Source organism: Spodoptera frugiperda, chromosome 15 (assembly GCF_023101765.2).
Source record: "Spodoptera frugiperda isolate SF20-4 chromosome 15, AGI-APGP_CSIRO_Sfru_2.0, whole genome shotgun sequence".
Lineage (NCBI taxonomy): Eukaryota > Metazoa > Arthropoda > Insecta > Lepidoptera > Noctuidae > Spodoptera > Spodoptera frugiperda.
In genome coordinates this window covers 1,372,139-1,389,653 of record NC_064226.1, presented here as the reverse complement: position 1 = coordinate 1,389,653, position 17,515 = coordinate 1,372,139, and the positions used below count along the sequence as shown (strand labels likewise).

Below are 17,515 nucleotides of genomic sequence, written 5' to 3'. Positions count from 1 at the left end.
GTTTTGTTGGCAAATGTTTTATCATCATTACACTAATTTAGATCAAGCCATTGATAAATTCAGGTTTTGATCATCATTATATGTCGACAAGTAATGAAAAAAAACCATAATCTTAAATCCTTTTGATCTATATCATCTATGGTGAACCAAGTGTCGTCCTAAAAATGTCAAAAACGTCAAAGAGATGTCAACAACGACGACAAAAACGTAGGATCGTCGTAGTCGTAGCTCAAAATCCAGAAAAAAATACATTCCATCGTTATTTAATTCAAGAGAAACTAGTAGTTTAGGTGTAATATTTTTACTACATTACTGGCAGAATGAAAGTAGTGCAAAGTGAATTAATTGATTCGTAAACCTTTGGCCTAACGATAAAAATACATTTAATTTATTAGGACCACTAACGTATTATTACATTACATCTTAAAATAATACTAGTATTCGTAAAGGCTAATTTTATTTAGATGTGAACTGCTTTGACTAGTAAATAATTTTACTATCAGTCACAATGTCAACATTAGGATCATTACCTGTGATTTTGATCAGCAGTTTAGAAGAGGCGGCTGCTAAGGCTCTTGTTTCTGGTTCGTAAGTACACTGATAGAAAACAATAGAGATTTTAAACAGAATTGGAGGCAATCATTTTATGTAATTAATTTCAGAATTAATAGACAACGATGTAACAGACACATACATCCAAGATGGACAATCTGGTGATCGTGTATGGAAATTGGTAAATAAATATTACACAGCAAATGTGAGAGTTCACATATTGCCAGACAATGGGCAGCTGGACAACAGCAGTGGACAAGGTGTCAGCCCTGAGAGTATAGAAGCATACATCATTCACCTTACTGAGGACGAGGTATGTTACTTACATGTGATCAAGTTTACATATTTATAACTTTTTGCTAGTTGTAAGTTCCAAATAATGTAATCTTATTGCTATTCACTAGTTAGTTTGTGATATCAGTTAGAATGTTGTACCTAAAATTATATTTATAGCTATTATATAAAAAGCTAATAATTTATAGTTTTTACTTTATTTGAATACATACATGTAAGGACATTGGCCATTATAATTCAGACATTAATCACTTTCTGACGTCTATAATCTCATGGTTGAATTATAATAATTTAAAAATAAATCTGACTAAAACAAATATGTACTTCGGACAAAGATTACAAAATTCACAAAATATACAGTTGATTTATAATAATTTTATACAACAAAAAAAGCTAGTATGGTATAGTAAGATATTGTTTTCTTGGCCGAACTATTGACAGTTAGTTGAACTGAAAAAAAAAAATTATAAACATACTATGTAAAAAGATCAGTAGTCTCTCATACACAAACTTGCTCCAACTAGCTAGTTTTTTGTACACAACATTAGCTTTATTTTTTTAATAATAACCCGAATTTATATACTCACATACACTGACATAGTCAGTGCTGTGAAAAACAGTAGACTTTGTGCCCAGCCTGCTAAAACAGTGCTTTTACAGAAAAGTGTAGTATGCAAAGCAAACCAATAATTTATAATCATATACCGAACCTAACCAGGAATTTGGAAAAAACAGGTATTAAGTGTATTGTCTTTTGTCCATACAGTTAGAGGATGATAGTGTGTGGTGTCGGAGAGCTGCGGGCGCCGGCGGGGCGTGGCGGCGGGCCGCCGTGCGCCTCGTGCTGGCGGACTGCGACGCCGACCCCGGCGGCGCGCTGGCCGCCTGGAGCGCCGCGCAGCGCGCCGAGCTCTTAGCGTGGCGCGGCGCGCCGCCCGATGACGGACCCGAGCGCGCACGGGACGCGCTGCAGGCGCACGTGTGGCCCGGAATGCAACGAGAGGGCCGCGCGGCCCGCCTACCCCCATGTCAGTTCCCATTCTTCCTTATTCTAAATAAGTAGGTACTTGCTTTTGTAATCGATTTCAATTCTGATCTATCTTTTTGTTATTTCGTTCCAGTGCTATCATCAGACTCGTGGTCAAGCTCAGGCGGGTCGGACGAGTCGGACTCTGAAGCGGAGGAGCTGCGCGCCGTGGAGCAGGCGGAGGCGTTCGCGGCAGCGCTGGGGTCGCTGGGGGCGGCGGCCGACACGCGGCCCGCGCCCGCGGGGGGCGGCACGGAGCGACTCGACCACGCCGAGGCGCTGGTGCAAGCCTTCTGCCGGGCACTCGGCTACGACATGGACTCCTGCTGAACTCGTCTCACTTCACCATACTTATTATCGTCTACTTGATTTGAACATAGGCGCTGTCATCGCTATGTATGTACATACTATAATATAATTTTATATTATCTGATATTGTCTTTTAACTTTAGTCATTTCAATCATCTTCATTAATGTAGGAAACTAAAAACATCATGCACATACATACAGTGTTCCTGCCTCTGTTTAAACATTAATTTTATTATTATAACTGTTGAGACTGCATGAAAGTGGCGGGAAGAAAGAAATATTTCGTCAGCAAACACAAGAAAATGTATTTTTTGTTTAGGGTTATGAATAAACAACACCAACTGCTTAAATAATAATATAATAATTAATATAAATTATCTGAAATGCAACAAATGTAACATGTATAATAATACTATATCTCTCGAACGCATCGCTCGCGACGGATGTACTAACAACTATTAAGGCCCATAATCACGAAAAAGATTCGTCTAAATCGTGCGTAGAATTAGATAACATTACAACACGCGCGTTTGTCGTTGTCATTAGTAATAATTATGCAACCTTAGTAATCCAATATAACTATATTAAATTAAAAATATGCTATGGTTAGTAAATCACAGTGTACTAAATTAACTTACGATATGTAGCTGTCAGTGTAAAAAGCTACGCTTTTACACAAATATTTGCGTGAGTCTTAACAAAGTAAGTCTTTGTTAAAAAATATTAAGGCAAAGCTCACAACGCACATAGTGTGCGTAGAGTAACGTTAGGTCGTGGCCAGCTCCGTGACCTGTCGACAGCCGGGGCCCGGGCTAGTCCCGTGCCCTGGCCGCAGTCGGGGCCCGGGCTAGCCCCGCGCGGGCCGTCAGCAATCGGGCGCGGCATGCAGCAGCTCGCGGCGTCGTAGCAGCCCTGCGAAGTACTGCGCCGCCAGCCGCGCGATGTACTGGTCGCGCGCGCCCCGCGCCGGCCACCAGCCCTCCAGGAACCCGATGTGTCCGCCGCGCGCCGTCACCAGCAGCGCCACGCTGCGCGCCGCCTCCGCCTCGGCCACGGGGATGGCGCCCAGCGGCTGGAACGGGTCGTCCGCCGCGCACAGGCACAGCAGCGGCACGCGCACCGCCGCCAGCTTGTCGCGCAGCGTGGCCGCGCGGTAGTACGCGTCCACTGACCCGAAACCGAAGTGCTTCGTCGTGAAGGCTGCGTCGAACTCCCGCACGGAGCGCGCGCGCTCCACTCCGCTCCAATCGCAGGGCGCGGCACGCAGGCGCTCGTGCGCGTGCAGGGTGCGGCGCAGGTTGCGCGCCATGTGATACGATAGCAACGCGTTCAGCGGGGCACGCTCCATGGATTCCGAGCCCTTCTCCACGTCCAATGGGGACGACACCGCCAGCGCCGCGTGCACGCCGGCCCGCTCACCGTGCTCGGCCAGGTAGTGGCCCAGGATGAGGCCACCCAGCGACACGCCTGCCGCCAGCAGCGGAATGTCTCCGGTGGCCGAGCGTACGGCACGTACAACCTCAGCCAGGTCGGAGTGGCTGACGGCGCAGTACAGGCGTGGCGTAGTCAGCGGCAGGCCGCCCAGGCCGCGGTTGTTGAAGACGACGCAGTGCGCTCGCAGAGCAGACGCGGCGGCGGCCAGGCAGCGCACGTAGTCTGCGTCGGCGCTGCCCGTGAGCCCCGGCAGTACCAGCAGGACCGCGCGTGCGGGCCCCGCCTCGTGCCGAACCCAGTCGAGGGCCACTTGCCCACCATCAGACAATTGCAGCACCTCTCTGAAATACAATAAAATTCTCATAATATAATTATATAGCCGCTATGCTAGTGTCAGTGCCAATCTTATATAACAAAGTAAAAAAAACTATACCGGTGATACTTCACAGGCGGCAAAAGACGAGACCGCAATAGAGACCCAAGAACAGTCTGTAGTCGTGACTCAACACACCATGGTGTCGGCCAATAGTGCTCACTCAGTAGTGGCACATTCTCTTCTAGGAACTGGCGAAAATCTCCTTCTTGGCATATCAGTATAGGCTTCTGTAACAATAAATTTAAAAAATTTTAATGTACATTGGTATAGCAGATATTTTTTATTTACTTATTTCTATTCTATTACTTTCTAACCACCATAACCATCCGGTTCACCATAACCATCCGGTTAAGGAAAGATTGGAACACAAATTAGATAAGAATTACACACTATAATAAATATTTGATAATGGAGGATTAGGTGACCTTTGATCAGCTGTAGATGTCTTCCAGCTGATGATATATAAAATTACTGTCTTGTTTAAGATATAAGTAAAGAGCATGTTATATGTTTATATTGATAATTATTTCTATGGAGAGAAGTAGACTGTTGATTACATTATTTATGGAGTCTTCTCACATCATAATTATATAAATATCAAATATAAAATCAATATTGGATAAATCAGCTGAGCAGTAAATAGATGTAGATTTGGAGTGTAATGCAGTGGTTCCTGGACATATCTAGCGCGTAGCTCAAAATGGCTAACATGTTACTAATGTAGCTGAGATACAATGAGGTAATGACGCCTGTATGAGTAACTGTTCAGTGTTTTACCTTGACCACTTCCACTAGATAATAGGTTATATACAATATTGATAACGAAAAACCAACTAGCAGTTCTTTTTTTAACTCAAATATGTACATAAAAATACCCAACATGATTACAGTAAGATAATGTAAAATAAATATAAAATAAAATAAAAATTATAGTTCCACTTAAACTGTGTTTTTTTGGTATTGATACATTTGGACAGTGGACAGTTGGACACAGATGACAGTTTGACACACATCAAAACGACTGACAGTCGGACATGTACCTTGGACTGACAGCAATGAACTGTTGATATTCGTTTAGTTTACTCATTCATGTTTAATAACGTAGTACCATGGCCATAACTAATGCTTATGGCCCTATACATACTCCGAAATTGACTCTTCTGTCGGACTGTTAAAGGGTGGATAAAAAGGAATGTCATAATAATGTAGTAATTGGAAGCAATATCCTGAAAATCCCTACTAAATCTAAAAAAAAATTATTTGACTTAGTTGTTGTGTTGGGAATGCAATTTCCGAGTTTGGTTAACAATATTCTTTCAACTTACTTTTAAACACATATATTAATTAAAACATTCAGGTCTTAAACCACTACGATAGAGAGAAGTCGAGTATGAAATCAATCTCAAACTTTTTTCTATACTTTTTGAATCGAAATGTATAGTCTATGCCACATTGACTGTCTGTAAAAGTGTAAGTGTCAGTGTCAAATTGTTATTTGTGGATTTTGTCAGCAGAATCAGTTCTACATACACCCATCAGTATTATCAATATTTATGATAAGATGATAGACTGAAAATAACATTGTCTTGAATCTAGAAACTTACTGGTTTTAAAGAGTGGTTTCCATTACTGCTGTAGGGAGTTTGTAATGAACGTAGTACAAGGTCATTACATAATTTTCAGCTTCGTTTAAAGTATTAAAAAAATGGAAAACATTAAATCTTGGACGGCAGAGGACGAGGCAATAATTGCGACGAACACGGACGCTACAGAGTGCAAGCGATGCGCCGTGGAACTCGGTTACTGGAAAGATGATTACATTTCGTATTTTGTACGGCATGTTGACCGCAAAGCCCCGGAGATAAATCGCGGGTATTATGCGCGAGTCAGAGCCATGGAAATATTTATTCATCAATTCTTAGAGGTTAGCGGCTTTCTCTCACAGTAATAGAGTAGTATACTTTCTAACATATGAGATCTAAAGTTAATTGCGTCTTTTAAGACCTAAATGTATTTGCTCAATGTTATTAGTTAATATTTCGTTTAATGACTGGACTGTAGCAATCAGGTTGAGCTAACTGTAGACTTCAGCACCTTTATGACACTGTCAGGATTATTGTGAAATTGTGATTTTGGTACTGATGGTAGCAAGTAAAGTAATGAAGATGGCTTTAATGAAATGTTGTGTAATTCCAGCGCTGTGGCACCAAATGTCAGATCATCAATTTGGGCTGTGGTTTTGATACATTATACTGGCGCCTCAAGGACACAACACAGGCAGTGGGCAACTTTATTGAACTGGACTTCCCAGCAGTTACATCAAAAAAATGTCACATTATCAAACGAAATAAACAATTGCTTCAGAAAATAGCAAATGAAGGTAAACAAAAACATTAATATTTTACTAATTAAACCCATCGCATGTTTGACCTTGGGAAATATACTGTGTTATGCACCAATGCGCATAAGACTCGATAGATGAAATAACTTGAAAGTAGGATTTTTAGGTTAGTATGTTGTAATTTTAAGTTATATTATATCTGATTGGGAATAATTAGTTTGACATTAAGTATTTTATGTACTTGTAATCTAATAGGAATCTGACATGTAGGTAAGTGGAGATTCAAGTGAAGGATCAATGCTTTCAAGGTAAAGTGCCAGGTGAAACCACTGAATATTCAGTCATGCTGGGGTTAGATTGAGTAATTGAATTTAGGAAAGTCTGTTAGCACCTTTTGTAGTGATCTTATAATCTGTAACCCTGTTCATGATGAGGGATCCAAGGGATCCAATAGAATAGACCTAAAATTGTTTGTTATTTTTGAAGACCAATAAATAATTGATTGATGAGCACAGATGGCGAGGTGATGATCCGTGAGGGCGACCTGCACTCGGACGGGTACCACCTGCTGGGCTGCGACCTGCGCTGCCTGGCCGAGGTGCGGCGCAAGCTGGCGGCGGCGGGCGCGGGGCCGCACGCGCCCGCGCTGGTGCTGGCGGAGTGCGTGCTGGTGTACCTGCGCCCCGACGCCGCCGACGCGCTGCTGCGCCACCTGGCGGCCGCCTTCCCGCGCTGCGCGCTGCTGGTGTACGAGCAGTGCAACCTGGGCGACAAGTTCGGGGAGGTGATGGTGCGCAACCTGTCGGCGCGCGGCTGCGTGGTGGCGGGCGCGCGGCTGGCGGGGTCGCCGGCGGCGCAGGCGGAGCGCCTGGCCGCGCTGGGCTTCGACGCGGCGCGCGCCTGGGACATGGAGGCCGTGTGGCGCTCGTTCCCCGAGGAGGACCGCGCGCGCGTGGAGGCGCTGGAGATGCTGGACGAGCGGGAACTCTTGCTGCAGCTCAACTCGCACTACGCGCTGTGCGTGGCCACGCGCGGGGACATCTTCGCCGACATGGACCTCAACGCGTAGACGGCTGCGCCCTACTTATTTCCGATTCGTTTCGATGTTTTGTGTAACGTTTTTAAGCGTGCGGTTTGTGCGTTGGTAAATAACTGCATTGTTGTATAGATGATAGTCGGTATCGATTAGAAGACCACTCGATCTTATTACGCATTAAATTATGATAAATATTATTATGTATTTCTGCAACGAGGACTCTGCGTCGTAACAACACGTACATAATAATTTGTTTGTTTACTGGACGCGTTACTCAACTCGTAGCACGATATTTCTATTAACCAGATTATATTTTTATTGTGATGAATCTTTCCCTGTGATGTATCCCTATTTTATAATTTGCCTTGGCATATCAACTATTGGTGTGACCAGATCGATGCTTGCAGTCCATGCTGTCACTGCGGTCGAGGGTTTGCTATATCCCGACGGCTCCGATCCGTATGGTTAATTTAACGATCTGGTTACTCCATGTTGGATACGTCGTAATTGTGTGTAAATATTAATAGATTAACTTTTTGTTGCATATAAAATATGTGCAATACCACATCACTATATTATTATTATAAAAATGTGCAATTTTATTCCAAAACAATACAATAGTTTTGTATTGCTAAATTTCGTATTGTTTAGCGTAAGCAAATAAAACACATTTGCGCCCAACATTGTTTTAATTTACCTACCTATTTAAAATTACTTATTGAAAAATATTATAGGATGGAGGACTCGTCGTTTTTAGTTTCTATCTTGCAGATACCAAAAATTCATTATTTTTTGTATGTCTTTCTGTAAATCATGTAGGCGATACGTACGACAGCTACGAATAAATTAAAGTTAAGAATTTCACAAATGAAACCCTCGATATCTCCATAAACTTACGGATAACAATTTTATCCCGCGGTCGAATCTCAATCCAATAGAAAATGAGTAATTAAATAAAAAATCAACGAGTGCAAGTCATTTACAGACAAGCCAAGGCAGACATGAGTTTGGTTGCGCGACGACAACAGAGTTGGCACGTCATGGCAGATTTAGGGGTAAGAGGGTGAAGAAATAAAGAGAACAGTAGTAATGGAGTACGATGTAATGGAAGGAGGGCGGTCAGACGTGCGGCAGGCAGGACGTGATGGCGCGGCGCAGCGCCTGGCGCACGGCCGCGTCCCCCTGGCAGAACACGTGCGTGGCGTGCCGCTCCACGTGCACCAGCGTGTCGTGGCGCGGCAGGTGCAGGATGCAGCCGTCCGCGCTGCGCTCCACGCGCGCGTCCGGCATGCCCTCGCGGCCCAGCGCGTGCACCAGCGCGTCCACGTCCGGCGCCGAGCAGTCCAGGCGCGGCGCCTGCGGCCGCGGGGCGCCCGGCGCGGCCGGCGGCGCCACGTCCAGCGACACGCGCCGGTCGCGCACGCGCAGCGCGGCCTGTAGCGGCGCCGCGCGTAGTCCGGCGCGAACGTCGCGGGGCGCCACGCGTGCTGCCAGGGCGCCGCTGAGCGTGGCTCGCGCCATGGAGCGCCGAGCGCCGAGCGCGCGCGCGGCACCGCGGCGCAGTAGGACGGTGGGCACGTCGGCCGCGATGTGTGGGCGGGGGGCGGCGCCCCCGGGGGCTGCCGCATACTGCTCGGGCAGAGCGAGCTCGCGCGGCCGCAACTCTCGCACCAGCTTGTTGGCCTGGGAGTAGTTCAGCGAGGTGTCGATGGGACAGTGGAACGCCTTCATGGCGAGCGGTTGAAATGGCGCCAATGCATCCAGGTAGGGAAAATCAGGCTCTACGAAGAAAAAATACCCTCGCTGCAGAATATCAGAGATGTCTATGTAGTGTATAAAATCTAATTTATTAGTTACGAATAATTAGTGTCACCTATGTAGTATCTATACCTAATTACTAACCTGTAAATATAATGGCATGCGCAGGATTGGAAGCCCACAATTCAACAAGGTGCACGGCGGCGCCAAAACGGAGACTGGGGTGACCGCAGAACACGACGCACGGCTGCATAGAAAACATACAACTTTGTGAAAATAGTACGACTTAGCCACTGGGAGTGCAAGTACTGAGTCACTGACCTGGCGGAAGTCTGCACTGAAGGCGTCGTCGTGCAGGGAGCGCGCGTGCTTCAGGCGGCCCGCGCGCACTAGCGCCGCGTGGGGGAACGGCTCCTCCGGCAGGTACACACGAGCCTATAGAGATATTAGTACCTTAGTTTAATGCGCTATAGGTTTATCAGTAGATTCTATCAACCAAGAGTATAAATTATTGGTTCCCCTAAATAAATGATTTGAATTTGTACCTGTTTGCCGACCGAGACCCACTCGGCGAGGATGTTGCTGTAGGCGAGGGAGGAGTCTGCGACCGGAGACACGACGTACAGCGGCACCCCCGCCAGCCCCGCCGTGTCCAGGTGCGCCGACAGGCACTCCAGCAGGTCGTACAGTACCCCGGACGGGTACACCGGACACAGCACCGAGCCGCCCGCGCGCAGCGTCACCGTCGCGTGCACGCACAGGTCGCCCAGCATGTGGTCCGGGTTGTGCGCCGGCGTCTGCGTCAGCGCCGCCAGTATCAACACGTCCGCGCCGCGAAGCGCCGCCTGGTTGATGGGCCGCGGGTGCGTCGTCAGCGTTGACGACCCGCTCACGTACGCTACCTTCTCATGCGCCGACCGCAGCACCCAGTTGGCGGAGCCCAGGCAGAACCCCGAGCTCACGGCCGTGGCGTCTAGCGCACCGTACACGTCCACGCGTTCGTCGTAGCCTACGACGCGGACGCGCGCCAGTGCCCGCGACAGTGCGGCAGCTGAGAACAGTCGGCGCCACGAGCGCGGCCGTGCCGCCAGCGCCAATGGCGCGGGCAGCACGTGCAATAACTCCTTCCAACGCCGCGCGGCGCCCGCCCCGCCCGCGCCGCCGGCGCCGCCCGACACCCACTCGGCCAACTCCTCCAGGTAAAAGCGGCCTATTTGTAAGGTTGGCTCTGTGGCATACACCTGGCCCTTGAAGCCCGTGTCCTCGGTGATGAACGGCAGTGCCATCATGCATGTGTAATTGGAGATGAGAATAACATCCAGTTGGGAAAAGTCCACAACCTTGTCTAATGGGGGACAGAATTCTGGGATACTGTCTACAAATACTCGCCCACAGCATTCTTTTAATTCCTGTAACAAAATTAACAGATATTTTAACACTACAACACATATTTTATTCCACAATAAACAAAGACATCAAGTCAGGCATATCACACAGATATTTATTATGCTTCTAATAAGGGAGTAAATCTACTGCGGTAATATTCAATCACTTGATTATAAATGTAATTACAAGTATTCAAGAATTCACTTTATTATGACACACAACAAATACATTCATTTCTTAAAGTATTACAAATTGTAGTTAGGTATTTAATTTTTAAATGATTTTGACAATAAAGTCAATAAACAATAAATAAGTCAGCATTATGAGAACTAATCAAATGAAATGGTGATTGTAATTGTCATTCTTTACCCATTGAGTGTCTTATGCACCAATGTCGGCACATAACACAGAAAAGGGGATTGACCAACTTGTATGGGACTTTGGCTATTTTTGAACAAGCACTTCAGCTAATAATATATGTTTGATTTATTAGTTCATATCAGTAAGAATGAAGATACAAACTTATTTTTGTATCAAGATTTATATTTAGATATTTTTTTACATTTTATTGAAACTGATTATGCATGAAATAAAACATTTTTTTTCTATTAAATTGCATTATTAATCCGATTCATATGTAATTAAAATATGGTCAAGGAACTCGGCAGGGTGGATTAATAATTTTCTGGTACCTTGCCCAGCTTAAAAACCAAATAATAGTTATTATATGTGCACATCAACCTACTGTTCTATGACCCACCATGCAGTTGCAGCAATAATGTTTTATGGCTGTCCTGCCTTTAGTGTTATTTTCATATAATATATATACAAAATATGTTTTCCTACTAATGTGTCTACTTTGTATTTTCCCACGCAATAAATTGGAGTTTCAACACTCACAATGCAAAAGAACAAAGCGAATAATATCTGTCATTTTGACGAAAAACACAACAGATTGACAGCAGATTGGCAGCCCTAAAGTCAAATTCAAAGCCAACTACTACAAATACTTGGTCTTATCATAACAAATACCAATAAAAATCTATTTTTTTTTTAAGTACAAATTGATACAAAGTTATTAGCGTCAGACATTTACTAAAATATAAATAAAATTATTGGTAAATTACATTTTTGTTGAGCAGCCTGTTCAAAAATAGCCAGATTTGGACAATCTCCTTTGTCAGGGTGCAACATGCAATGAGGAAACTGTAAAATTTTGATGGTTGTGTTCTCATTCAAAGAATGCAATCAATGGAAGCATCCATGTAGTTTCCATAGCATGTTCTGGAGTGAAACCCTGATATAAAATTGTTTTAAATTTTAAATATTTGATCAAGTTGTTTGTTGTATATAACAATTGTTAGTTTGATCTTAATAGTTGTAATATTAGATGTTAACAAATACTTCGTAAAGAAATAAAAAGTTATTACAAACCCCTTCTAGTAGAGGATCATTGAGATGTGGTGGTGTGTAGTTGGGCAGAGAGGCGAGACGTGTACTCGGTACTGGTGGCAGCGGTAGGAAGTTGAGGACCGAGTGTGCCGACAGACCGCAGTCCAGCATAATGAGCAACTCTTTAAATGACAGGACGAAACACGGTTTGGCCGCATCGTTGCTTAGGCAGTACTAGAACAAAACAATTCAATTTAGAAGCGTTATACTATTTAAAACATCACTTTTTACACTGACTTTAAATACTTACCAGTTTCATTTTGTATATTTATATATCATTTACTTTATCCACGAATAACTTAACCAAATATAACCTAATCAAACATTATTATTATATTTAGGGCATCGTTCGACTCTTATTAAGTTTCAGCTGTTAATTTTATTATGAGAGGATTACATATTTTTATTCGTCAACACGTATTTATAAACAGCAACTTTATTTTCCTTTTTATTCAGTCAAAGTTTTTCGGAAAATAAATAAATATACACGGCGTCGAAGTCGAACTGTCAAATATGACAAAATGTCAAGTTTGTTTTTTTCTTACACGACAGAAGACAACGTTTAGTTGTTTGTTATTGTCAATGATAAACTACGTTTAGTCTTGTGTTATTGTCAATGACAAAAAATACATAATTCTACCATTTTACAATATAGTCCCCAAATGTCTTAGTCATAAAAAATATTTAGATTTATTTTTGGTTCTATTAGTAAAGGGCGATTCAGAAAGTAGTAAGAAATATTTTAAAAGTCAATTTAGCTTCAATTTAACGAACTATCTTAATAATAATAAAAAAAATATTACTAATGGAAACAGTTTATAAACTTATGGCAACATTTACCTTAAAGATGGCGGTAGTAGCTAGAGAGTAAAAAGGGGCTACCACATTTTGTCAATCTACCCACCTACATCTGCTCAGACAGAGTAGACAAAGTGTTCAGATACATTTTGCACCTTGTATTTGCACATTTTACTGGTTAACTCAATGCTTTATTATATTTGATTAGGTACAGCGATTGATCAAGTTTTTGACAGCGGCTCCATCTCCATAAAAGATCTAAATCGAAGTCAAAACATCAAGATCGGTTATTAATTTCCACTGTTGGTCGGCGTGCGACCACTACCTCACCTGGGAAGGATGATGAGCTCGACGATGGAGCGTGTCTCACTATAAACTAGCAAACCCGCAGAATTTGCCAGTATTTTTTTTAAGTTAGTGATTAAATTGTGTGGCAAAACTATACTACAGTTTCACATTTGTAGTTTAATGTAAAATTAATCATCTTCAAATTAATCATTATATAGTCAGCATATAGTCCGTCAGGAAGGTATAAGAGCAAACAATTTAAGTGTTTGTAGTCCGGTTTGAATTATTTATTAATAGTTCTAATAACTTAGAATTTTATGTAAAGCGAGTACCTGTGATTTGAATAGTGGTTGTACCTGTTTACAAAAATATGTCTAGTGTCTACAAAGAAAACGTGTTTAGGGTGAGAACTTGATCTTGCTTTCGGTAACATTTATTTTGTCCATTATACAGTACCTATCACAATTTCATTCGAAATCAACGTTCCTGGAACTCGAACAATTGATGAAGAGTTTGCATATCTTCAACATATCATTTGGATGGAGGTCTATTGGGCCACTCGACGAATTAAAAGCGTGATCTTAGAATCATAATTATTAATGAAAAATATAGTTTTTAATGGTTAGTTTCCCGACGTTCTCTCTTTGATGGGCTTACTGGAATCAGTTTTTTTACTTGTGTTTATAGGGTCCCCTTAACCAGCCTTCGTTAAAGAAGTGCTTATTTTACAATTGTTTGCTTATTTGACTTTCTTATAACTTCAAAAATAAAACGTACGTAATTTATTGATAAATTGATTGCGAGGTAGCTAGTGGAATAAATTAGCATGCGGAAGGTAGTACGAAATGTCAGGCAACGACAATAGCCGAACGAGTGGTGCGCGGGTCAGTGAGCGCTCGGCCGGACCCGACAAGACTCCTGCGCTATCTGTGTCACTCGGTCACCTGCAGAGTGAAGGACGCGAGCACGACCACACGACCCTACACCCCGAGCCCCGTCGTAGCCTGACAGTTTCCAGCTAGCCGCCGAGTGAGGTGCCCGCGCGCAATATGGCTCCCGTTAAGTTTACACGCAAAGAGATCGAGGCGCGGAACAGCCGCGAGGAGGCCGCTATCATCATAGACAACGTGGTGTACGATGTGACGGAGTTCTTGGAAGACCACCCAGGCGGCGTGGACGTGCTGCTCGACAACGCCGGCAAGGACGCGTCGCAATGTTTCGCCGACGTGGGCCACAGTGACATCGCAATGGAGTGGCGCGAGAAGTTCGTCATCGGAGAGGTGGTCGACGAGGAGCGGTGGCCAGAGGTGAAGCGTGTGGTGCACGAGCCGCCACCCGCCGAGCCGTTCTCTCTGGCGGCGCTGCTGAACGTCTGGGGCCCACCATTAGTGCTTGCCGGTTTCGCTACGCTCGTCTACACCTACCTCTTTCCGACAGCTTAGGTCTCACGACTCTGCTGCAGTGCTTTACCAATCCACCTTACCAGTGTGTGGACATAAACTGTAGGGACAAGGTTAAGGTGGGTTATGTGTGCTAAATATGGGACTAGAAAAGTGCAAAAGCAGTCGGTGAAGCAAAGCTTCCGGTCGGTACTCGTGGCAAGTCAGCGACCAATCAATCAACTCGAATGCTTTTCTAATGTGAATACGAATGCAGTTAAATGCTTATTCGGAGTCCTCGATTGGTGATGAAATCAAGATGAATGTAGGATCTATGTAGGTTGTTATTTGATAAGGTTATGGAATAAAGGTTGTGTTTTAATATAATACAAAAACTTGCAGTATTATTTGTTCTGTTTCTTCTCAACCGAACACAAAGTAAATGACTTTCCTTTGGTAACCAAGACGCCCAATATTAGTATTTATTTTATTCATTAATCAGTGTAAGCATCAGAATAGAGCAAAACGCGAAAATAATATTATGATCAGCGGCTTGTGTTAACGCGCCGCGGCTGGTCCGGCCGCCCGCGCCTCGCGGCTGTCCTCAAGGTGAGCTGCTTTTCGCACGTGCAGTGGCTAGCGGCTAGCGGGTGGCGGTAGCCAGTGTGTTGCTTCCACCGCCACCTTCCATTACGACTCATTTTAATTACGTATGTAGGTAATTTATTTAAATACGATACAATACTTTAAATCATTTAAATGTATTCTACGACGAATGTTCCAAAACTTCACTATTGTTTGTGCTTGAATTACTTATGCGATGATAGTGTTATTTGGGTTTGTAATTTGGTACCTACTGCCCCCTACACACATTTTCGTTATAGTGGATATGGAGAGGTACTATATTAGACTGTATTGTGATTGTGACAGAAAAAAATAATAGTGAGATGTGATAGGTCCACGTTATTATCTACATTCGAAAAGAAAATGGCCATTCAAATAGAAAGGTTTTTTTTTCTGGTGCCTGAAGAACTTTTTTGTGTTCACCTTCAAAAATATCATAGTCTTGAAGGTATAAAAAACTCTAACGATACCTATTTACCCGCATGCCATCAAAGTAAAATATTTTTAAAGCGTATATTTTATTGTTACCAGTAGAATTTATTGAAACGAATATTTATTTATTCATCATAATCAATCATCTATCATCAAATCGACGAATAAATGATATACTACGATAAAAGCCATGGCCACTTCACCCATAGTTATGTTACAGTTAGACAAACTGAAACCTAATGGGACATTGTGAAATAATTAATTAATCATTAATTGTTTTTTATCGTTAACTAAGAACTAATTAGTCTGAGCAATCTGTTAAATATATTAAACATATTTTAATAATTATAATTAAAGTTACGTTAACTTTAATTTACTATTTTCTTTCCTTGTAGGTAAAAATACATAAATGGCACTACACACTATCGGTCCGTACCTATTCAAATTAATTAACTAATTAAATACAATAGTAATTATGTCGATGTAAAGTTTTGATTATTGTTATGGTAACCTATTACTACCATTTAGTTAAATGTTGATCAACTCATTTTTTTTTATGGAATACGGGGCAAACGAACAGACGGATCACCTGATGGTAAAGCGATCTGCGCCGCCCATGGACATTCACAACATCAAAGGAGTCACAGATCACAATTTTTTTTTTAATAGCCAAGAATAATTGATAAATCTTTTCTCCCGCAGTTGTAAAAAAAAAAATTTGGCTGTGACTCATATGATCAACTTCTTCAATCAATCTTCTCTTAAATGTATGATTTATTTTTATAATGTAAGTAGCTAAACATTAATTAATTTTGAAATTATGGTGTTGTCAAAAAATATCGGTCAAGAGTAAATTGTTTAATTTCCTCTTCGAGAACGGTTATTCGGGAATGTTCCACATTGTAATTTGCTATTTAATTATGTCACTAGGTAGGTCGTATGTTGCTGACTGCCTAGCGGGTTACTGGGGCTCCAGCTCAGCAAGAGCAGGAGTAGGAACGGGGTGGTTTTTAGTCAGTAAGAGTCTGATACTCTCGCCCTCCCTCTCGCCTAGCCCAAGGCGAGAAAGGACGATGATGATTTTCCCCCCTCCAAAAAAAGTTAGGTCGTATATCTTGAACGTATTTATTTGATTGACCATTAGAAATAGGCTTTCTACTCGTAAGCATGTAGGTACCATAGGTACGAGTTGTTTTACTGCCACGACTACCTGCGCCCGCGACACTACGATGCATACTTAATATAGGTAAGCAGCGATGGTCGGAGTGTGGTGCACTTACGTTGGCTGTGTTTATATTGGCCTATGGTCGGGTTTGTGGTCACTTTCGACTACTTTCACTGGCCACGCGCTACGTCAGTCCGTGGCCCTTGTTCGCCTTGCTTTCATAGACTACACGTCACACACCTACGAGTATGGTAAGTTGGTAACTTGGCAAAAGAAATGAAATAAACTGCCTCATTAGTTGAGCAGTTGCAAGGTTTCGGGTTCGATTCCCGGGGAGTACGAAACATCATTGATGATTATCAGAGGCGGCCTTAGGGGGTGGCGAACAGGGCAATCGCCCGGGGCCTCGCTCTTGCAAGGGCCTCGCGCTACACAACCCAAGCAAATTTAAAAAAATATAGATTTATTTTTACTTTTTATTTTGATCCTTAATTACTTATTCAGGTTATAACATAGCGGTAAATTAAAATAAAGTTAGTTACTTAACTAATTCCATTAAAATTACTAAAACAGCTTTAATTTTACAATAATGTCTTGGCAGTGTACTTCCAACGCATTTGTTGCAAAATTACAATAGAAATTTACAGTGTAATTGATAGTACTTAAATATCGCGCCTCAAAATACTTGAAGATCTGTTTTTTAATCGTATAGCATTCGGGTCAGCTCGGGAGTCGAGACAGTTAATGTTCTGCTATTCTATCTCTCGGGGCATCCCCGCGATTCATTTCGTTCGTCAACTCTTAACAGAATAATCTAACGAATGAGCTACGTCATTTTCGATGGAAAGAATAGCAAGGGCTGAA

General features: G+C 42.9%; 5 protein-coding genes across 5 annotated transcripts; 3 read left to right on the top strand and 2 right to left on the bottom strand.

Moving 5' to 3' along the window:
- Positions 1–164: 164 nt before the first annotated feature.
- LOC118278301 (uncharacterized) lies at positions 165–2,306 on the top strand. Its single transcript, XM_035597538.2, has 4 exons — positions 165–584; positions 663–865; positions 1,613–1,874; positions 1,968–2,306. Exons 1-4 carry the CDS (start codon positions 509–511, stop codon positions 2,201–2,203), a joined length of 777 nt encoding a protein of 258 aa, XP_035453431.2. The 5' UTR covers positions 165–508; the 3' UTR covers positions 2,204–2,306.
- A 218-nt stretch (positions 2,307–2,524) lies between these two features.
- Positions 2,525–5,018, bottom strand: LOC118278286 (phospholipase ABHD3). The gene is made up of 3 exons (XM_035597515.2): positions 4,770–5,018; positions 4,050–4,219; positions 2,525–3,957 (listed from the first exon to the last, which is right to left on the bottom strand). Exons 1-3 carry the CDS (start codon positions 4,872–4,874, stop codon positions 3,048–3,050), a joined length of 1,185 nt encoding a protein of 394 aa, XP_035453408.1. The 5' UTR covers positions 4,875–5,018; the 3' UTR covers positions 2,525–3,047.
- A 436-nt stretch (positions 5,019–5,454) lies between these two features.
- On the top strand, positions 5,455–8,050 carry LOC118278292 (leucine carboxyl methyltransferase 1). Its single transcript, XM_035597527.2, has 3 exons — positions 5,455–5,916; positions 6,189–6,372; positions 6,849–8,050. Exons 1-3 carry the CDS (start codon positions 5,698–5,700, stop codon positions 7,400–7,402), a joined length of 957 nt encoding a protein of 318 aa, XP_035453420.1. The 5' UTR covers positions 5,455–5,697; the 3' UTR covers positions 7,403–8,050.
- A 406-nt stretch (positions 8,051–8,456) lies between these two features.
- On the bottom strand, positions 8,457–12,497 carry LOC118278270 (integrator complex subunit 9). The gene is made up of 6 exons (XM_035597482.2): positions 12,216–12,497; positions 11,948–12,139; positions 9,673–10,536; positions 9,449–9,562; positions 9,272–9,374; positions 8,457–9,150 (listed from the first exon to the last, which is right to left on the bottom strand). The coding sequence occupies exons 1-6, from the start codon at positions 12,222–12,224 to the stop codon at positions 8,489–8,491; spliced, it is 1,944 nt and encodes a 647-aa protein (XP_035453375.1). The 5' UTR covers positions 12,225–12,497; the 3' UTR covers positions 8,457–8,488.
- Positions 12,498–13,898: 1,401 nt separating this feature from the next.
- Positions 13,899–14,825, top strand: LOC118273808 (cytochrome b5). The gene has a single exon (XM_035590942.2). The coding sequence runs from the start codon at positions 14,101–14,103 to the stop codon at positions 14,491–14,493; it is 393 nt and encodes a 130-aa protein (XP_035446835.1). The 5' UTR covers positions 13,899–14,100; the 3' UTR covers positions 14,494–14,825.
- The last annotated feature ends 2,690 nt before the right edge of the window (positions 14,826–17,515 follow it).